This window comes from Rana temporaria, chromosome 4 (assembly GCF_905171775.1).
Source record: "Rana temporaria chromosome 4, aRanTem1.1, whole genome shotgun sequence".
Lineage (NCBI taxonomy): Eukaryota > Metazoa > Chordata > Amphibia > Anura > Ranidae > Rana > Rana temporaria.
In genome coordinates this window covers 170,601,680-170,625,029 of record NC_053492.1, presented here as the reverse complement: position 1 = coordinate 170,625,029, position 23,350 = coordinate 170,601,680, and the positions used below count along the sequence as shown (strand labels likewise).

General features: G+C 41.9%; 1 protein-coding gene across 7 annotated transcripts in view; it reads left to right on the top strand.

Annotated features, from left to right (window-relative positions):
- PLD1 (phospholipase D1) overlaps nucleotides 1-23,350 on the top strand; it is a 268,255-nt gene that overhangs the window by 187,714 nt on the left and 57,191 nt on the right. For all 7 annotated transcript variants that reach the window (XM_040349370.1, XM_040349372.1, XM_040349367.1 and 4 more), the window contains 5 exons: nucleotides 2,715-2,798; nucleotides 12,212-12,293; nucleotides 12,626-12,736; nucleotides 13,424-13,627; nucleotides 15,126-15,345. In XM_040349370.1, coding sequence (XP_040205304.1) covers nucleotides 2,715-2,798; nucleotides 12,212-12,293; nucleotides 12,626-12,736; nucleotides 13,424-13,627; nucleotides 15,126-15,345 — 701 coding nt within the window. The remainder of the gene's footprint in view (nucleotides 1-2,714; nucleotides 2,799-12,211; nucleotides 12,294-12,625; nucleotides 12,737-13,423; nucleotides 13,628-15,125; nucleotides 15,346-23,350) is intronic.

The window sequence follows — 23,350 nt, the reverse complement described above, 5'->3', positions numbered from 1 at the left end:
CAGTACAAATGAAAAGCTGCCTGCCTGCCTGCATTTAAGCAATATGTATTTATGGAAGCATGCGTTTATGGAAGCATGCAATTATGTACTTATTCAAAAATGCCTTTAGGCAAAATAAGAAAGTGTGTTTTTGCAAACACGCCTTTATGTAATATGTTCCCATGGAAACATACATTTATGCAATAAACAAGCATGCATTTATGAAACATGTTTATGAACGTATATAACGGAAAACGTATCTATGCAAACGTGTCTATGCAACATGCATAGACATTTATGCACACACATCTATACAACACGTGCCTATGAAAACCCACGTCTATGCAACACGCATCCACGCAAATGCGTTGTCTCGGCCAACCTTGGGAGCTGCATGTCGGGTGGAGGGCGCAACCCGCTTGTCGGGCGCGGGGGGCCATGGGGCGGGCGGGCCGGGGACCTCTGCAAACATTTGCCTATGCAAGCTTGTGTTCAAGCAAGCAAGAATGTGTCTATGCAAATATGCGCCTGTGCAAGTAAGCAAGCATTATGAAACATAGAAACTATGCTGCACCTGTTCAACTGCACCTGGGCCCATACTAGTTTTAGCCAGGATTAACCAAGTTCATAGGCATCCAATGTAGCCTCTATGCTGCTTTAACAGCCTAAAACTAAACTCCTGCAGACCAAATGAATGCTATTTTAGAGACACAACTCCCTAAAGTGCAACAATGTCCATGTTCTTTCAAACATGTATTTATGCCACATGTATCTTTGCAACATCTATGCAAAACATGTTTATTCAAACATGCGTTTAAGCAACAAGTTTGTAAGCATGTATATACTGCACCTTCCCAGCTGCACTTGGCCTAATGCTAGTTTTGCAAGATTAGACAATCACATACAGTATCCATCCCATGCAGCCTTTTTACTGCTTCAGAGCAGCCTAAAAGTAAGCTCCTGCGAACAAGATGCACATTATTCTGGGAGACCCAACGCTTTAAAGTGCACTGATACCTGTATTGGGGTGTATCAACTTGCAGTTGTACAGGCCCCCCGGATTAGGTGGTAAGTATGCAGTATATAATCATGGATTGTCTGACCACACATTACTCCCATAGTAAAAACTCACACTTCATTAGTATCCATGGGCTGCTGTTATGTTTCAATGTAAACATTGAGACATGTAAACCTGGCCACCCTTCCACTTCCTGCCAATATGAAAATACTCCATACTGAACGAGCCTGCGCCCTATAGTGGTTGGAGGAGAAACAGCAGCCCTGTCTCCTAAGAAGTACACAGCGCATGTTTAAACAGGACACTCCCCCCCAGTGGCTACTGAAAGAAAACCAGACAATCGGATCTCTTTTTAAAAAAAAAAAAAAATGCAAAAATGCGGACTTGCAACTTCTGCTGCCGGACTCTGAACATAACAGTCCAACCTTCACCCATCATGGTGGGCTTTGTCATAAAAGACCCCAGGGTCTGGGTCCCCCTAATCTGGGGTCCACTCCCCAGGACCTGTATAGTACCCTGCAGGAAAGCACCTTGGTCAGAACAAACACTGCACAGGGTTCCATTATGCAGGGTCCAGCTCCGTAAAGGCTGCATTACAGGCAAACCTCGAGGAATCTTCTCCTCTTCTTCCAATGAGGCTCGGGTACCATTCGTTTTGGCTGACAGCTTTTTTTGAATGGATCCGATTGAATTCCATGATTCTTAATCGAACTGTTTCAGACCTCCACAGAGCACATTGCATCAGTGACCATCACCTTACATACACTGGTGAAACAACTGAGGTACTTCCTGTGTAGGAGGGGTTATATAGGGAAGGACTTCTTGTTTTGGTCTGCCAGTGTCCATACACCAGTAGGTGGCATATAACTCGGATAGTAATGGCTGCTCTGTGTCCCGTGATGTACGATAAAGAAATATATATACGGTATATCTCTTTAATACATGCTATACAACATGGGTGGATGCAGTGTTGGCTATTGTATCCTGATAGCTGTAAAAGACTCGCTTATTCTGCTGTAGCAGGAGTTGTATTCTGTCTGCAGTATATTCCATAATGTAAAACTAAAAACAAGTCCAAATGGAGTTTTGAGAACTATTGCGGCATGTGACAACTGGAAGGGGCAAAACATTTCCCACCAAGGTCCACTGAAGTGTTAGAAGCATATGCTAACATGTCTTACCAAATGTCTTTTAAAATATCTTAGAGCACAAGGCAATACGACCATCTGTTGTTAATACTATGTAATACAATATTGTTTAGCTTGTGTGTGAGGCTTTTTCATTTTATAATTGCAAGTCCATTTCAGATTGATTTCAACAAAGTTGATTGCTGCGTATAATATGGCATTAAATGAATACTAATAATCTTGCCTTCACGGTTTACCACTGGAAGACATTTGTGATGAAACAATTTTTTTTTTTTTCCATTTGTTGGCTTCACTTCACTTGGAATGTGGCAAATAATTAATCCTCTTTAAATCACATTGCTTGTAACAGGCTATTCCAGCAAAAGTTATAGCCACAATTTGCATTGTTATTGCAACATTTTTTATCAGCAGGAAGAAATTACCCCTTTTATTGGAGAGTCACAAGGTGCCTCCATTATAGAGCAGAGGTTCACAAATGCCTGGCTTGATCTTGAGATTAGTGTTGTTTATTCCATATGGAGCGAGGAGTGTTGCCTAATTTAACATTCTTTTACCTGTTTATGTGCTAGGTATGTCAATGCAAAGGGGTATTTTAATGATGTGGCAGATGCTATGGAAGCAGCGAAAGAGGAAATTTTCATTACAGATTGGTGGTAAGTACATTTTTTTTTATATAAAAATAAACACCATTTGTCAATTCCATTCTCAGGATAAACCATGCTGAAATGGCTGTGACTGCATTGTTGTGTAAAATAAAAGCAAAGATTTTCTTTCTTGCTTATTTTGTGTTAAGGCGTCACCATACACAGAATAGGTTGGAAAAATACTAATTTATGCATGGAAAGGTCTGGATTGTGCGGATTCTGTGTTTTTTTTTTTTTTTTTTTTATTGTTTTTTTATTGCGTTTTTTTAAAGTTAAGTACACTACATTACAGATCCTATTGGGTATACCCTGGTTTGGACACACAATAAAAACTAAAACGCACTAAAAAACAACTAACAATTGTACGCTCAGACCACTTGTGCAGACTGAATCACAAGGATGTTCCGTGACCACAAACAGCCTTAGCCTTCAGAGCTTAACTTGTTGATTGATGAACTGCACAGTCTCCCCACTCTTCTGTACCCAGTGAAAAATCCACAAAACTTCTGTGAGTTTTTAAAAAAAGAAAAAGAAATCCTTTTCAAATTTCCTACACTAGTTGAAAAATGTTGCAATGCTCCTACACAAGTGTAATCTTTCACATACCACAAGTCATATTGACTAAATTGTGATTTGGTACATTTGCTAGAAAGTGTACTCACTTTGTTGCCATTCCTGTCATTGCATTTTGTAGCATACTTGTACATTTATTAAATACAGATTGCAACGTCCATTGCTTCTTTTTTGTAAAATACTTGGTGTTCCTGCCAGTGGCCATATTTCAAAATGACCATGCTAGGCATGAGAGCACAACTTTCTCAGTATGGTCAGTTTTCTGTCTATGCTAGAACAGCCTGCATGTTCTCCAGCGATCAGACTTGTGTGGGACACAGCCACACAGCCATTCACAGGGAAGTCCAGTGTATGGTTGTTTTTTCACCCATAGTTGTATTATTTTTTTATTTTCTTACAATTGTTTTTTTCTATTTGCATACTGTCACCAGAGCAATATAGTGTCATTATATGACTGGTGTGGCAGTGATCAGGGACACTGAATAGTGACAGTATGTGTGTGCAAAAAAATAAAATAATATTTTTTTTTCTTTTCTTACACTTTTTTTTTTCTGGTCACCATGTGATATTGTACTGCTCTGGGGAAGTGATCAGGATTTGTTTTACACTGATTGCTTATTACAGTGATTATCACTGTATAAACAATTATTTTTACTTTGTGAATGGCATCCACTTATGTGTCATTGTGTATTGTTGTGATAGCTGTGATTTGCCACAGCTATGGCATGCTGTGATTAGCCCTGTACAATGTGATCATTGTGAGCAATGGTGCAAAATGAATGGCTATGAATGAAAGCCATTGTGTTCAATTGACATGTGGTCACAATAATTGGTCACTTGGTGCCAGGCCCAGCCTGGTGCAATTGTATGTGTTGAATGAATGACTTGTATAGCGCAACGCATGCGAACTGAATCGCCTCTGGGCACTTTTTCCAGCCAGTATCTGCTTGGCTGGTGCGGTCCTTTTTAACCCGTAGGATCATGACACACTAGGGACACACAGTCATACACACATATATACATATATACTGGGCCAATTTTGGACGAGATCCAATTTACCTACCAGCATGTCTTTGGAGTTCAACTGTTCAACTGTGTCCGGAGGACACAGCAGCTTACAGATTATGCTGCTGCACATCCCCCCAATATGTGTTTGGGATAAGAGTGCTCCCACCTGGCCGTATTATAATAGTCTGGGTTAATGTCTACCCCTGGATTTTCGGATGAGTTTAAGCCAACTGGCTGAGTAGAGCAGGGGTGGCCAACCAGTGGCCCGGGGGCCACATTTGGCCCACAGAGCCCTCTGATGTGGCCCGCAACCTCCTGCTTTGGAATGGTGGGTTGGAAAGCCCAGATCGCAGGTTGCCGACCCGCCATACCACAGCATCAGTGTTGTGAATGAAGCTGGTGGTAGAGGAAGAAAGTGGCTGCGAAGCAGAGCCCCATAAGCCGATGCTTCCTCTACAGCGCTGGCTTTGCCACCGTCTATGGCAAAGTTCAGCTAACCCGCAGGATAGACACAGATGCACTATGCTGCACCCGCGGTGTAAGTAAACCACAGAACATCAGTGTGAAAGCAGTCTTAAGCCCTTTTCACAAAATTAGCCGACTAAATGGGACCCTCATTTCACTTGTATAGAGCGACAGATGTCCGTTTACGCCCACCTACCTCCAATCTGAAAAACAGAAGGGAGTTCGTACCCTTTCATCTGGGCGGATCAGAGGGCCATAGCGTAGCCGTGACCTGTCATCTGTCCACTCTGCTCATTGTGGCTCTCGATTGGTTACCAAGTTAGTTAAGTGGCCCTCGCTCTTCAAAAGGTTGGGCACCCCTGGAGTAGGGTATAAAGCCCTCTTACCTACCAAAGGAGCTCTTATTCTATTGTCCAGAATGCTGGTTCTTGCTCTGCCAGTCTGAGCACTTCTGTGCAGGGGTGTTTCAGAATACTGAAGTTAAGATAGATTTTAGTAAATATGTAATTTGACTAAAGTGTCTTTTATACTCCTTTGCTGAAAATCAACATTTATGTCCACCACTTTACATTGAGCTGTGACAACGTAGGAGTGCTGAACACAAGCAAATGTAACAAGGACATTTATTGAGTGTGTTTGCATACTTTTTGGCAAGGAGTATGTAGGAATAAAGTGTGCCAGAACCAGATTACCAGGAAAGCAACATAGGCTAGTGCCGAAAAAGTCATGTGATTAAAGTGCAAATAAAGGCAAAACTTTTTTTTTGATAGAGGGGTTAGAACACTTACCTGTTTGTATTGATGTCTGTGCTCCCGTTGGGAGAGCCACCCTCTATATTTGTCATATTTACTGTTCTCATTGAAAGTAAAAAACAAAAACAAATTTTGGGTTGTTCCCAAAAAAGGAATAGAGGACAAATCTTCCAATGGGGACACTAGCTCTAGTGACCTGGGGTTCCCTATGGAATTCCCTTATTTGCAGAGATTTCCTCTCACTTCCTGTTTGTCTATGGGACAGGAAGTGAAATCTTCGCAGCAACGGGTTATATTCTTACTTTACTCTATCCAAAATGGAAAAAAAAGTTTTGCCCATAGTTCTACTTCAGCTATTTAGCTCTGAGCACTTTTGGGTAAAATCTGTTAGAATCTTGACACAGCAGCCAGGTTAGATGAAGATCGGATTATTGTCTCAGTTCTGAATGCAATGCAGGCAGAGGAGGCATCAAGTTCTAATTGCACTGAGAGAAGTACAGAAGCTGCCATTGTAGAAGTCATTCTGAAAATATTTCTTGCCTTTTCTTTTCCCCCAATACTTTGGGAGTCATTTACTCAGAATAAGCATATTAATCTGTATGCTAGTTCTTGATGGGTTTACAATTTTAGCCCCTTTTGATTGGCATAACAGCCAAGCATCTAACATTTTCAAAGGGAGAGAGTTTAGCGGTGGTTGCTTGTTTACTTTTTTTTAAATACAGATAATCAACAGAGTTAAAGTCCTTCCCTTGAAAGATAATTTTAATATTAAGGCATTTCTGTACTTACAGGCCTCATGCACACTGAATGTCTTTATAGCTGCTGTTTTTGGCTTCAGATTTTTTTTTTTGTGCAGCCAGTGAACTCTCTAGCATGTTATCCTGTGTGCCAATGCACACATAGTTTTTTATCAGTGTTTTTTGGTAAGAACGTTTTCTGGCTGGGAAAACAAAGCCCAGAACTAGTGGGTTTGAAGAGAAGTTTTTCAGCTGTAAAAACGCTCTAACTCTGAAAAATGTTATGAGCATTTTTGAGCCATAAGCGTTTGTGGGAGTATAGTTTTGCTCAAAGAAATGCTAAATATATGCAAACACTAAAAAACGCTACTATAAAAACGCTGAAAAACACATACTACAGCTAACAATATTGACATTTTTATAATGTCCAGTGTGCATGAGGCCAAAATGTTAGTGTTTAAGGAAACTGGTAGACTTTGAAAACACATCTTCATCTCTACAAGATGAGAATACAAAATGCTAATTATTTTGTCTCGCCGTGTGAAAAATGCTAATATTCCCTTCCCACATTTTGGAGTAGACGGCATCTCTTCAGCAAGAATGCACTCATGTTTAGTTAGAGCAGAGCCTAAGGCCCACACACTTCCCAGAAGCACGACATAAGATGGCAGCCCTTGGCAACTGCTCAGTCTGACTCTAGAAAATGTAGACTCCGTGTGCCAGGGTCTTCAGTGAGTCATAAGACCTGAAGTAAGCTTTTATTTTTCTCCTTGCATCATGTCCTTTAATGAAAACAGCAGCTATATGTAAAATTATAATCAATCAGTTGTAGTGGATATAGGTTTAGTGACAGGTTTAATGACTTGAGAAATTTGAACGCTGTCCCATGTTGTAGTGCCACCTTCATCATGATTGCATACTGCCAGTACTGATGAATTAGATGGAGAGGCAGGTCTGAGAGATTGTAGTGTCTTCTTGAAGCAGGGATTGCAGAGAAAACTAGTTGAGAGAAAATCATGTAAGACTTGTCACTTTGTTTCTAGCTTCTTTCCCCTGCAGCTAATTTTACAGCCTTGTCAGAAGCATTTCATTGCCAGTTACAACCTACTGTTATGCAACCTGAACGCTTGGCACTGCCATAGAAACATGCATATTATAAAGGAGCAAAGCTGAACACCAGGATAAGCAAATATTGGCTCAATACAAGAGAAATGTGTATTTTTACTTGAATCTTGGTGTGCTTTGTGTATTTTTTCAGCTTTATTCAGTGTAAATGGTTCCTTTGGGAAAGAGCTTCTTGTAATAAAGACAAGTCAGTACTGCTATCTCTTCTTGTGAAGCATGACTGGTTTTGTATGTGCCCCCCTGTATTTTTCTGCAGGCAGCCTTCAGTGGGTGGACCTGATGGGTCCCTCTCTCAACTCTGCTCTCTGTACAGGCCATGTGCAGCACAGTGTCACAACATGTCTCCACTACTTTTACAATGCAAAACTACTTTTACAACAGCTTCCTGTAATTCCCTACAAAAGTGTTTCCCAACCACCAGGTTGCAAATTGCCTCCTTGACAGCTGTCAGAGTGGTCTTGAGTTTTTAGAGAGTTGGTTAAATTTTTTGGAGCCTGCACTAAATTCCCCCACCTCTCTCGTGCCAGGGAAAGACCATTGTCAGGGTGGCATTGTGTGGTACAGAACAGACAATTTTTCTGTCCACCCACAATAAATTCTCTACCCTCCCTCCCAGCAGTTGAAAGGATTCTCCCTAAGTACTAATGCCCTTTATGGTAGGAATGGGCTGTATTTGTCTGTCCAGGGGCTGGGAGGCGTAAATAGCACCCAGGGATGTGCCCTCTGGAAGGGGTGTCCCAGGGGTGCCAGAAAAACACTTGGGGACCTCACTGAGATTCACTGGCACTTGGCCACGTCACTTTTTGCATTTTTTACGTGCCTCTTGGGCAGGTCTTATGGCTAGTCCCTAGTCCAGGGGAAATATTTACACTGGCCGAAAGGCCTGCCCTGTGTTTTGCACTTGGTAGTTTTTATTTATTTCACTGTTTATCATGGACACTAGCACTGCACATGTGTTTTTTTTAATGCACTGGACTGAGGGTGCAGGTTATTGGGGTCTGCCCTGATGTTGAGGAGAGGATATGTGGCCTTCAGGTCTTTCCTCTCTTTTGGAGTGCCCTCACCAAGTATGTGGAGGACCAGCTTTCATGCATAATGAAGGCCACTGTGCTCATTGGGACCTTCAGTGCTGCAGAAATGTTTCTGTATCCTTCCCCATATCTGTGACTACAGACAATTCCTTAGACTTCATGGCTTGGTTTGTGCTCTGACAATGCACTGTTAACTGTGGGGCCTTATGTAGACGGGTGTGTGCCTTTCCAAATCATGTCCAATCAAATTACCGTATATACTTGAGTATAAGCCAAGTTTTTCAGCAAAATTTTTTGTGCTGAAAATGCCCCCTTCGGCTTATACTCAAGTTGCCTTTTTGCGCCTGATCTCCCGTAATTTGGGGAACCAGTACCGGCTGGCTTGTAGGTCCCCTGAACCCCAAACTTGGCACACAAGTAGCCACACTCTTCCTCTACAAGTGTGCAAAGTTTGTTGTCCGGGGACCTACGCCCGGTGAACACCGATTTTTCAAAGCCGGGCACCCCTTCCATAGACTCCCATGTTAAACGGTAATTTCTCTGGTGAATTTGGGGACCCGGTACTGGCCGGTCGTAGGTCCCCTGGACCTGGAACTAGCCACACTCTTCCTCTACAAGTGTGCAAAGTTTGTCATCTGGGGGAACTACGGCTGGGGAGCACCGATTTTTTTTTTTTTTTTAAAGCCCGGCACCCCTTCCATAGACTGCCATGTTAAATGTCTGTCTAGTCATGGGCACAGTGAGGCACAGTGAGACATGCAGATGGACACCCTAGGCTTATACTCAAGTCAATAAGTTTTCCCATTTTTTGTGGTAAAATTAGGAGCCTAGGCTTATATTCGGGTTGGCTTATACTCGAGTATATACGGTAATTTACCACAGGTTGACTCAAATCAAGTTGTAGAAACATCCCAAGGATGATCAGTGGAAACAGGATGCACCAGAGTTCAATTTTGAGTGTCATGGCAAAGGCTGTGAATACTTATGTACATGTGATTTATTTATTTTTTTCTAAATTGGCCAAGAGTTTAAAACTTCTTTCATGTAGTCTTTATAGGGTATTGTTTGTAGCATTTTGAGGAAAATAATTTAATCAATTTTGGAATAAGGCTGTAACATAACAAAATGTGGAAAAAGTCAAGCGCTGTGAATACTTTCCGGATGCACTGTATATCTGGTGCAAAGTGAAAAACTTGTTCTATTTGTAGGACCATGTTAAAATCTGAGTTTTTACCATATGCTGCTACACATTTTTCAGATAGATCTGTTTTCCAAATCCCCACTTTTTTCCCTTGATTATTCTCATGTATCCACACAATGTATCATGCCCAGATGGCACACAGACAAAATGCAGCATTTGTGAATGCTGTTTCTTTCGGAAACATTTTGAAATCTAATTAAAAGTCCCTCAGTTCGTTAGGTCACATTTTGGTTTTTATTTAAGAAGCTTCATAGTAATAGTTTAGACATAAACAAAGACCTGTGGGTCAGTAGTTCCTAGCTAGATGCTTTAATTCTTATGCCATTATGATTAATCCATAATGTCAAATATTTTACATTCTGCTCCAGGCAATATCGGGCTTCACAATTACATCTCGGGTGCTGGCTTGGCTTGTGTCCACCGAAGCAATTATATCTGCAACAAGAATACCACACTGAAATGCAAAATAATTTTCCTTTAATAAAATGGCCATCAGGAATAAGTAATATTCTGACATGTTTCATGCTAGGCACAGCACTTTCTCTTTGAACACGATTCAAGTGAAATGATGCTAACTGACCCAATCGGATTCAAACATTTATCAATTTATTGTCAATCTAAACCCATTTTCTCATGCATCGAAGTTTACTTCCTCAGTTTCATATTACAGTAGACTGGGGCTATATTTGTAATATTTATGGCTGATGGTCAGCAAGTCTTGTACGCCCACACTTGAAGTACCACCACTGCGCCTTAAAGCGGAGCTCCACCCTATAGTGGAACTTCCGCTCATCGGAACCCTCTCCTCTCCGGTGTCACAGTTGACACCTTTCAGGGGGAGGGGGGTGCAGATACCTGTCAAAGATAGTATTTGCACCCACTTCCAGGAGTCATCTCTGCGGGGACTGTGCGGGTAGAACATCACTTCCCGCTCGTTGTGTTTTGGGAAACACTCGACTCCCAGAACACAATGGGAACCAGTGAGAACGGCGCTGCGCGACTCGCGCATGTGCCGTAGGGAATCGGGCAGTGAAGCCGGAGCGCTTCACTTCCTGATTCCCTCACCAAGGATGGCGGTGGGGGCAGCAGAGTGACAAGCGATCGCTCGTCCTCTGCTGCCGACATCGCTGGACTCCAGGACAGGTAAGTGCCCTAATATTATAAGTCAGCAGTTGCAGTATTTGTAGCCGTTGGCTTTTAATATTTTTTTTCCGGCGGAGATCCGCTTTAAGGAAAAACACCTGACTAACCTGCTGTATGGAACTCCAATAAAGTGCAAAGATGAACCTAAAAATAAAATAAAGACCACTTCATACGCGGGACAATTTAAAGTTTTGCTATAAAGATGTAATAATTCAAATTATCAGTGTAACAATATCACCCTGTGACAAGTGAAATATTACTACATTCAATAAAAAGTTCAAAAGCATAATGAAATTAATCCGAAAAATTGTTGCTTTAGTGTAAACTTTTTAGCTCTTCCACCACGCCACTAAGTGCCAGTGATACTGCTCTCTTTGGATAACACACTCACCAGATATGTATGCCTTACACTCTCATGCTTGGCACTTTAAACCACACAGATAGGGTTAGCTTATAATAGCTGTATCTTAATGTGAAGTCCAGCAAAGGCACTCTCTCTGGAGCTTAATACCAGTGAGAATTATTGACATTTATATGATCGAACCAAGCAGAATTTCCCATTAAGAGCATCTGTCCGTGAAACACACAGAAGTTAATAGTCAGTGATTTTAGGGATTAAAGCACACCCTGCAATCTTCTATTACCAGATTATAGGAAGTTTAACAACTTCATTCTCAGAATCTTTTAGTTGCCATTCAATCCTTTTTTTAAATGAGAAATACTTACTATACCCTTTAGTAAGTTTTTGCAGCTATGGGCTTGGGTAATTGTAAGTGCCACATCTTTGGAAATGTTATCAAAAGGCATAAAAACACCATTAAAAACCGTTTACACTATAATTGCTATTGTGTTGATGAACACAATGAATGTTTACTGTTTATGTGGAGTGGGAGTCCAAAATTAACTGTTTTGCCTGGCTCTTACAGCCGGCTATGCATGGTCACCATAGATTGCAACAGATGGCTACTGCACTGATTATATTTCACGATGACGCATTTTATTAGTTTGCTCAGAGGTCTGAAAATGTGAGTGCATTTTACCTGTAAAGGAAAAGATACAATTGACTTGGGGTATCCAGGCTTTTTTGCAAGTCTGTTACATTTGTTACGTTTCCAGTTTAATAAGTTAATTTTCATTGGCTGTTTTTTTTTAAATTTATGTTGATACCATTAACCCTCATAAAAGAAGCTCATCCAAAATGCAGAACATTTGACTCCTTTCAGTAAAATATCAGAACTGTTCCTTGCACATGTTAGATTATAGGTTTAGATTCTGTTGCGTGCGTACGTACGTACGTACGTACGTACGTACGTACGTGGTAATCTTATAAAAAGTATGTGTGTGTGTGTGTATATATTGTACAATCCAGTTTCTGCTTTCTTTGAAGGTTGAGTCCAGAAATATTCCTCAAGCGACCAGTGGTGGAAGGAAATCGATGGAGACTAGATTGTCTCCTAAAGAGAAAAGCTGTAAGTTATGTTTAGTTAAATTTAGTACATGCTGTACGATGTGCGTTTACTGCCACAATTTCTAAACTGTGTAGTGCTTGAGGATGCTGTTTTTCATTCTTTTTGTATTTTTATACATTTTTTATTATTTTGTCTTATTCCTTGAAGAGTGCAGAGGAAGTAAAAATGTTGGTTTGTTGAATGAAGTGGTTGATAAACTTCCACTTTTGCAACCAACTTGGAAAAAACATACTTTATGTTGTAATCAATAAAATGTTTATTGCTGTATACACAATAATAGAAAGCTTAATGGAAAGCTATGTTGGTATCGCTACATGTCTGTGTTTTTACAGCAACAAGGAGTCAAGATCTTTATCATGCTGTACAAGGAAGTAGAATTGGCTTTGGGTATAAATAGTGAATACAGCAAGAGGACTCTCATGCGTACACATCCAAACATTAAGGTATGGTGGAAATCATTTTTTACTTTTAAATTATTTTCTTTTTAATAGCTTTGTTTTAATGATTCTTTGTTTTTTGTAGTAGTATATACATAACCAAAAAGTTTGGAATGTGAGATCAAGCAAGGCCAGTGTATTATGGCATTGGGATTGATTTATTAAAACTGGAGTGCAAAATGTGGTGCAGCTGTGAACGGTAGGCAATCGGCTCCTAATTTCAGCTTGTTCAATTAGGCCCCTTTAACACTGGGGCAGGGGCGGCGTCGGCAGTAAAGCGCCGCTATGTTTAACGGCGCTTTACCGTCAATTTCGCTGCGCTTTTCGACCGCTAGCGGGGCGCTTTTACCCCCTGCTAGTGGCCGAGAAAGGGGTAAAACCACCGCAAAGCGCCTCTGCCCTCGGGGCTTTCGCACTGGAGAGACAGCAGCGGCTGTTACAGGTCCAGGTTTATTGTCAATGCTTAATTGAACAAGCTGAAGTTAGATGCCGATTGGCTCCCATGCACAGCTGCACCAGATTTTGAGCACTCCAGTTTTAGTAAATCAACCTCCATTTGTCTATCACCTATAATGCTGTTTTAATGTCTGGACATCTACAATTCATTGTTTTATGTGATTTGCCCTTTGCCATACATATTTCAGAAGCTCAGTAAACTTGAACTTCTCACAATAAGTTTCTGTTTTTGTACAGGTGATGAGACATCCGGATCACATGTCATCGTCTGTCTACTTGTGGGCGCACCATGAAAAAATAGTTGTGATTGACCAGTCTGTGGCTTTTGTGGGAGGAATTGACCTGGCATATGGCCGATGGGACGATGATGAGCACAGACTCACAGATGTGGGCAGTGTCAAGAGAATTATAGGGGCACAGTCAACAAATGCCATAAATATGGTTAGTGTTTTAGGCAGCATGCACCGCTGTCGGTACAGTAGGTCTGTGATACTTAAACTTCCACCACTAACTTTTACCTATAGGTAAGCCTAAGATAAGGCTTTATATATAGGTAGTGTAAATATCTCCTAAACGGGCACTGTTTGGAAGAGATTTACTGTACATGCAGCCAGTGACATCACTGGTGCATGCGCTCTGAAGGAACGGCCACCCGTGCAAACCTGGAAGCAAGTATGCGATACACACATGCACATTATGACATTACTTTGCAGGGTAAGAAAAAAACACTTTAAGATTTATTTATTTCTGGTTACGGTGCGGTTTTCTTAAATCATTCAACTCTTGAGATCCTTTATTGGCTTACAGTCTTAAATGAAAATATAGTTTGTTGGTACACGACCACAAGGCCTAAGCTGCCCCTCTGATTTGTGCTGAATAACTTCAGTCATGCAAAATATGGGAAATAACAATAGCTTATGACTACATTTGATTACAAATATTTTTGCAACGGATTTGGAAGTGAATTGTGTGTTTTGACTCAAAGACCCTTCAGGCCGCTGCCTAACTTGGAGGCCAGAGCATTATATCTTCCAGCAAATGACAATCTGACTGGTAGGTTTATTTTCTGACATACCTTTGCTGGGAATATCAGCAGTGCTCTTAGTTACCATCTAGCTGCAACATCCATCGTTTTAAGTTTTGGATTAGGCCTTGTTTATACTGGTGTAGTATAGCGTATGCCTGTGCAAGGGCCGTGTTTGCCCACACAGGGATGCACGGGTGTTCCTTGCTTCCCCGAGCAGACTGTCCAATCATTTCAATCATATTTAAAGATTTTTGATGACTGAATAAGGCGTTCGTTCACACAGGCATGCAATAGTGTACGCCTACACAGTAATACACAGGTGGTGATGTTGAATTTGCCTATTATTCCATTGTTAAAAGTTGTCTTCCTTGTTAACTGTTGCTATACTCCAGTTGGAACATCAGTCAAGCTTTTGCATGTAAGCTAAATGTATTTAAAAAAACAAAACCCAATAAAATACTTGATTATAAAAAAAATAATACACAGGTGGTCCTTGCATCCCTATGCCAGCAGTGCCCTTAATTTCAAAGAGACGCAGCAGCTGCATGGCCACAGCCGCTGCTCCTAAGTTCACAGCGGTGTGGTTGTGGATGCACAGTCCCAAATGCACACTGTCTGCGGTCAGGGCCTTGCACTCGCACATCTGTAAAATTGGGAGCAGCGGTTGTGTCTGTGCAGCCGCTGAATCTCTATGAAATGAAGGACACTGCTGGCACAAGTATGCCAGTACACCTGTGCATTACCCCGTGGACTTACATTATAATACGCTCTTGTGTTTGCCTTTAATCAGTCATCAAAAATCTTTAAATATGATACAACATTGCATACTGGTTGTGCTTTTAGCTTGATGGCTGGTCTGTTTTCAGTAAAATGGTAATTTCTGTGAGGTGAGTAAACTTTCTGTGTTCTCAGGCCCTGTCGGAACCCAGTCATACTTTGAATGGTGAAGACAAATCTGGGAAAAAGACCAACTTCCAAGTACAGAGCAAGCATGGGGAAGAGGTAGTCGATAACTCCAAAGTACGAGGACTGGGAAAATCTAGAAAGTTTGCCAAATTCAGCCTGTACAAGCAGCTCCACAAACACAACTTGCAACATGCAGATAGTGTCAGCAGCATAGACAGCGAATCCCGTAAGTATTTATACATAAATAGGACATAAATGTGCTTTTTATCCTCCAACAAATCCCTTTTTAAATTTGAGCGTTATCTTCTGTAGGAAACTATAGTGTGTTATCAGCAAGTGTATATTCTGTTTGGGATTATTTTGTTCTATTCCACTTGAGTTGACCAATCTTACATTAAAAGCAAAAAACAATAAAGGGCAGTCACTATTCACCATTGCTAAGCAGAATGTCTGTATTATATATACATATGGGGCCAGATTCTCAAAAGAGATACGACGGCGTATCTGAGTTGCACGGTCGTATCTATGCGCCTGATTTTTAGAATCAGTTACGCATAGATTTCCCGTAGATCCGACTGGCGTAACTGTGTTACACCATCGTATCGGAACTGCATATTTACGCTGGCTGCTAGGTGGCGCTTCTGTCAAATTCCGCGTTGAGTATGCAAATTAGCTAGATACGCGAATTCACGAACGTATGCCCGGCCCACGCAGTACATTTACGCCGTTTACATTAGGCTTTTCCCGGCGTATAGTTACCCCTGCTATATGGTGGCGTAAGTGCGGCGTACCAATGTTAAGTATGGCCGTAGTTCCCGCGTCGAGTTTTGAATTTTTTACGCAGTTTGCCTAAGTCGTTCTCGAATAGGGCTGGACGTAATTTACGTTCACGTCGAAAGCATGACGATTTGCCAACGTCATTTGGAGCATGCGCACTGGGATACGTCCACGGACGGCGCATGCGCCGTTCGTTAAAAACGTCAAAAACGTGGGGTCACTACTATTTTACACAGTACACGCCCCCAACCAGCCTATTTTCAATTAGGCGGGCTTACGCCGGCCCAGTTACACTGCGCCGCCGTAAGTTTCAGCGCAAGTTCTATGTGAATACACAACTTGCTGCTCAAACTTACGGCGGCGTAGTGTATCTGAGATACGCTACGCCCGCCTAAACATAGGCAAATCTCTCTGAATCTGGCCCATGGTGTCCCCTTCTAGGTTTGTGTTTCTATACAGAAGCAGGAGCTGTAATATTCACATACAGAAGCCCTTCTAAGAGAATGCATCAAGGTAACAAAAAAGCCTTCAGCTGTTACAGCTATATTAGGTGAACAAACTTGTTGTTTGCTAAAACATTATGTATCAAAAACTGTGGCTTTTTTTCTTTTTTATAAAATATATTTCATTCATCCTTTTTCTCCCACTTTCTGCCTTTTATGCACTTGCTCCAGCAGTGACATTATTAGCCATGACTGTTTGAAGTGTTCATGTGACCAGCTGGCAATGCTGTAGCACAGTGGGTAATGCTGACACATGAGTGGGACAGTTGCCACCTTATCAAAATAATTGCCTTAAAGCAGTATTAAATCCAAAAACCAAAAATGTGATATAAAATGCAGCTTAACATTCATTAAATGTGTTGGCTGCATACGTTTTATTTATTTAGGCTTTTTCCCCTCCTCTTTTCAACCGGTGATCTGGTCAGTAACGCACCCCCTGCATTAAAGACCCCCCCCACACACACACACTCTGGATGAAGGGGCACCTTTGGACAGCAGCATTATCAACATGGGGGATATATTTTTTTTATTCAATTCTCCTCTATTAAACCCTTTATTAGCCCTTAGTTTACTCTATTAACCACTTCCATACAGGGCACTTATACACCTTCCCGCCCAGACCAATTTTTAGCTTTCAGCGCTGTTGCACTTTCAATGACAATTGCGCGGTCATGCTACACTGTACCCAAACTAAATTTTTATCATTTTGTACCCACAAATAGAGCTTTCTTTTGGTGGTATTTTATCACCTCTGGGATATTTATTTTCTGCAAAAAAAAAATGACCGAAAATTTAGAAAAAAAATGTTTTTTTTTGTTTCTATTATAAAACATTGTAAATAAGTACGTTTTCTCCTTCACTGATGGGCACTGATGGTACTGCACTGACGGGCACTGATAAGGCGGCACTGATGGGCACCGATGAGGTGGCACTGATGTGGTGGCATTGATGGGCACTAATATGCGGCACTGATGGGCGGCACGGATAGGCACTGATAGGCGGCACGGATAGGCATGGATGGGCTTGGATAGGCGGCACGGATGGGCACAGATAGGTGGCACAGATGGGCACAGATAGGCGGCACGGATGGGCACTGATAGGCGGCACGGATGGGCACTGATAGGCGGCACGGATGGGCACTGATAGGTGGCAAGGATGGGCATAGATGGGCACTATTGTATGTGGGCACTATTGTATGTGTTTTACTAATGGATGCCAATCGGTGCCAAACAATGCCTGCCAATCGGTGATGCCCATTGTGGGCACTGATTGGCATCCATTTTTTGTGTCCTCATCCCTGGTGGTCTAGGGTGGCATACCTTTTTTTTTCATTTTTTTAATCCCTGGTGGTCCAGTGGGCATACTCGGGGGGGCTGTGCTGATAATCGATCAGCACAAACCCCCCCCCCATGTCGTAGGAGCAGCCGATCGGCTCTCCTCTACTCGCGTCTGACAGACGCGAGTGAGGAGAAGCCGATTACCGGCTTTTCCTGTGTACATCGTGATCAGCCGTGATTGGACACGGCTGATCACGTGGTAAAGAGTCTCCGTGAGAGACTCTTAACCTTGATCGGTGTTGCGGGGTGTCAGACTGACACCCTGCAACAACGATCGCCGCGATGCCGCGCCCCCGGGGGCGCGCAGCGGCTCAGAATCCTGAGGACGTCATATGACGTCCAGTCAGGATTCTACAACCACTTTGCCAACGTCAATGTGTCATTGGCGGGCGGCAAGTGGTTAGACCCTAATTACCTTCTTATTATTTTATTTTAAAAACATTTTTGGTAATTAATATTTGAACTTTTTTTTCTGTTTTTGTTTGCTTTAGTCATTAATATTTTTACACCTTTTACATATATTTACACGTATTTCATTAAGAAAAAAGCACAAAAGTAAAACACATTATATGTTTTTCCTTTTTTGTTTTTGCAATGCTTTGTACCAGAATCATAATTTGAGTGTTTTAAACAGGACAAATTACAGAATAAAATGCATACTTTTTATTTGCAGTAACACTATTTATTTTTAAACTAACAATGCTCAAAAAAAGAAAGCACATTTTAAGTTTTATTACCTTTTTGAGAATTGCGAAAAAAAAAAAAAATCAGTGTTGCAAGACCATATTCACGAAAATAAAGCCATGTTGGTCCTTTAAAGAAACAATATTTGTATGACGTTATCTTAAAGTGATACTAAAGGTTAGAAAATTATTCTTTAAAAATAACAAACATGTTATACTTACCTCCGCTGTGCAGCTCGTTTTGCACAGAGTGGTCCACGTCTTCTATGGTCCCTCGGCAGCTGTCTCGGCTCCTCCTAACCCGCTCTGGGAAGGACTTTCCCAAGGGGGTTACCTTGAAAGCATGCTCCCGTGTCCAGCATTTGCGTCCATAGACACGAATGCCAGACTCTGCACCCCCCAGCGCCCGCATCATTGGATTTGGTTGACAGCAGCGGGAGCCAATGGCTGTGCTTCTATCAATCTATCCAATGAAGAGCCGAGAAGTCCAGACAGGGAAGCCAGCGTGTTCTTGACGCAGGACTTCTGAGGGCTCAGGTAAGTAAACTAGGATGCATTAAGGTGAAAAAACATGAAGGTTACAACCCCTTTAACTAATGGCAAAGTTATCACAGAGTAAACAGGGCCAAAATTACTCTGGTCCATAAGGGGTGAACAGGTGTGAGAGGCAAAGTGGTTAGCTGGTTTGTCTCATCTCTGTAACTGATGCATTCTGCTGGAGAGCTTGTTCTTTTGAAAAACAGACTTACTAGCTGGATCACGAATTGAAAATTTAAGAAAAGTCTAAAAAAAGAAAATAAATGCACAAATCACTAAGAAATGTGTTAAGCTGCAATATAATAAAGATTTGCTTTTAGGTTTAATACCACTATAACAAGGGCCTTCGTGACAGGATCACCAGGTATTTAATAAAAAATTATAATAAAAACACCTTTTCAAACTACGTTAACCTTAATAGATTTTGGTGGTTAGGTTTACATTCACTTTAATGTTCTTTTACTTGGCCTCCTTTTGAATAGGCTATTAAAACTTAAAGTGGAGTTCCACCCATAAATATAACATTACATCAGTAGTTTTAAAAAAATTTTTTTTTTTTTAGATGCTTTCAAAGTGTTGTTGCTAGGCAGAATAGTTAATCTTCCCACTTCTTGCACCTAGGTGCTTAAGCTTCCTAACCTACACCGCACAGACTTCTGGGAATGTAGTGGGTGTAACTTTCCAGGAGTCTGTGCACTCCCCAGTCTCGAAGAATCATGTGACTTGGACAGTACAGGTGCTGAAACCTGATCTGAAACCTATTTCACTGCTTGTGCAGCACTGAGCATGTGCGAGATCTGCAAGGCTGAAATCCAGGAAGTCATACAATCTGGCTTCATGATGCCCACACTTAAGATGGCCCCAGTCAATTTCTATTTTATAAAGTGTCTAAATGCTGTAACAACCTAACAAAACAGACCTTAGTTTACAGACTAACTTTACTAGAATACATTAAGTTTGTGTATTACAGGGGTATTTATATTTAAAAAGTGAAATTGTGTCTGGAACTCCGCTTTAAAGCATGTTAAATATGTATGTAAGGATTTGACCGGACTTGTGATAATATACGCACATGTATGGCTAAACATAGTGGAGTACAATTTATAAGATATTGGACTTTTCTTTTTAAGCTGGCTGCTATCTCATTTAGTTGGTTATATTACCTGTTTTATGTGTGTGTGTGTGTGTGTGTGTGTGTGTGTGTGTGTGTGTGTGTGTGTATATAGAGATCTTCCATTCTTTACAGCCATGGACAAATGTGTTAGTACCCAACCAGCTCATTGAAACAATGCCTCATTCTTCCTTAAAAGTGATGAGGTTAAAAACATTTGTTCCATTTATACCTACAGGCCTTTAGTATGTCATAGAGAAAAGCAAAGGAAGTGTTATTTTACAAAGCTGTTCTATAAAGCGTATTCTACAAATATATTCTAAAATAACTGGATACATTTGTTGGTACTCCCAAAAAATAAAAATCAATCATAAATAGATAAGAAGTTTTATAACTGTTTTCTGTAATTAGTATCACACATGTTTACAATTGTGTAATCCATGAGCTAGCCTATTTAAGAGTAGTCACTCTGCTCCTGGGTATCGCTGTGTGCACGACAGGAAGCTGGATATTAGCAATGTGCTCTTAGCAGCTGAGCTCAGCTGTTGTTGCTACAGCAGTGAATGTATAAATGCACTTAAGCAGCCGCTTAAAGCTGAATTTTTGTTTCTTTTGTTTTGCTACAGCACCATACACATTGATGAGGTGTAGGGGGTGTGCTTCTGCCACAAATCTTCCCATCTGTGCCTCCTCACGCCACAGGATAACGTTGGTGACTGCCTTCCGGTGCTGTGAGAGTTGACTGTAGCTCGGCTGCACAGAAAAGTTTTGCCTCCTGCCCTCCCCCTTTTTGTCCTCTTCGCCATTCATAGAATTCATCTTACTACAATCCCACAATGGATTGCGATTTGTAAATTGGAACGGGATACCTGTCATTTGACTACTCCCCTGCCCATTCTCAGAATGCGTTGCATTGTGGAATCGTAAGTAAGGCGAGTTGTATGAATGGCGAAGAGGACAGAAGGGGGCTTGCAGGCAGCGCTACCTATCTTTTGTAGCCATAATTAATAGACCCACTTCTGTCAAATAGTTCTGCTGGAACTAGCATTCGATCAGCGCCTGCAGCCAATGGCTGCATCACTAATTGGTGTAATATAATGGTGGGGGGTCCTGGTGTCCATGTGTTTCTGTGGTCAGAATACATTACCACAATGGGAGAGATCCCTGCACCAACATGGATTGCGTTGATTCAGGGATCAGAGTTTTCCGTTTTTGTTTTTCTTGTTAACCCGCTGGTTGAATGTAAAAAAAAAAATTCAATGTGTATACCCTGTTTAGGAGATAAACTACAAAGCTGCAATTGTGGTTGTGATGCAATGGACTGAACTTCTAGATGTATGTGCCAGAATAAGATAACCATGCGTAATTTGCCCTGCGGTGTTTAGTTTGATATAAATATAATGCTTCAGGTGCTGTTGTACACACTCCAAGGTTTGTGGTATTTTCTTTTAGAGCTGGCTTTTGTTTAATATTGTGTAATTCAGCTCCAAGTTAATGTCACTTCTTCATGTCTGCAGTTTTACCATATTAATGTTGGCTGATAATCATGGTCTTGTTATTGAGCAATTTGACTTACTGCTGTTCATTTAATGAAACAAAGTTACTGTGGCTAATTATCTTCGACTTCTATTTGCTTTCTCTTACCACTAGATTTTATACTGTCCAATCTACCGTTCTTTTGTAAAGGTACCCAGCTTTTGGAAGCCTTGCTTGGCGTTACAGCTTTAAATGTCTCTTGGTACAAAAAAAAAAAAAAAGATATAATCCATAGTTTATAAGCTCATGTGCATAAAATTATGCCAGTGAGCTCCTCTCTAAATGCAGGCTTATTTTTTTTATGCCCCAGAAGGATAGGGAAACTCGATCACAAAGATTTCTTAACTCTTTAGCCCCTGCTTTCTTCAGGAGGTCTAAACCAACCAACACCCCCTAAATCACTATACTTACACAGACCTCGCCCAAAGACCCAGGCAGGGCCGTCTTAATAGCATCATGGGCCCCTGGACAAAGTAATGCTCTGGGGCCCCTACAATGATGACAATGCAGGTAAACAGAAATTAAGTAGGTAGGAGGCAGACTGCCTCCTCTTTGCATCCATCACTCTCAGTGCCATCATGGGGCACCCAATTTCGGGGGATCATGGGCTCAAGGACCAGCTCCTTTGGGGAAAGTGGAGGGGCTCCCCATGCAGCTGGGGCCCCTGGGCAGTGCAAGACAGCCCTGGGCCCAGGGCACTTTTACATCCCTCCACCAGTTTTGTATTCTGACATCCACACTAGCGCAATTTGGACCCCCTTAAACTTTGACATGGCTAAAATGTAGATAGGAGTAATTTTGTCTACCAGCCCTGTAGAATAGTATAGGGCTGAAATATGCTGGTGTGGATGTTTAATGAAGAAGACAGTGAAGGGATGTAAATGGTTCCACGGCCTTGGAACAAGATCTGGGCATGTGTACCAATTTGGGGACGGGATAGGGCAGGGCAGAACAGGGGCTAGATCTAAGTATGGGTTTGTAGGAAAGTTTCTTTTTACCTTTTCGTCAGTGTGCTATACTCATAAAACACCCATGTCAAACAAGGCCTGTAGGCCGAATCTGGGCCTCCAGGCCTTGTCAAGTGGCCCTTGCACCCAGTTTTGCAGCTGCAACATGGTGGAACTCCAATCCACCACCTCCAGCTCTGGCCCTCTGCTCATTGCTGTCACTTGCAAACACAGCGGCTCCCGGAAGTAACAGATCCCTGCACACACTCATGGCAGGGACAGATCTCCAGAATCTGAGAGCGAGAACAGCCTCTTTGCAAGGAGAGGCAGAGGCGCCTACACAGGTAGGTATTAGAGCCAGGCCAGGTAGGGGAGAGATGTGAGAAAGCTTTGGGGGGGGGGGTTGGGTTACACATTGTGCATAGCACACCCCTAAACCCTGCACTCTGCACGTAGCGCTCTCCTGTTCTCTGCACGTAGCGCTCTCCTGGTCTCTGCACGTAGCGCACTCCTGGTCTCTGCACATAGCGCACTCCTGGTCTATGCACGTAGCGCACTCCTGGTCTCTGCACGTAGCGCACTCCTGATACAACTGGCCCTACAGGCAGACACGGTCCACTGCCCTACAGACGGACGCAGTCCACTGTCCTACTGACTGTCAAGCCAGGTAAGAGAGAGAGTTGCGAGAAAGCTTTGGAGGGGGTTGCACACTGCACGTAGCGCACCCCTGAACTCTGCATGTAGCTCACCCCTGATACAACTGGTCCTTTGGGGGACACCACCTTACCGTCACCATCCAC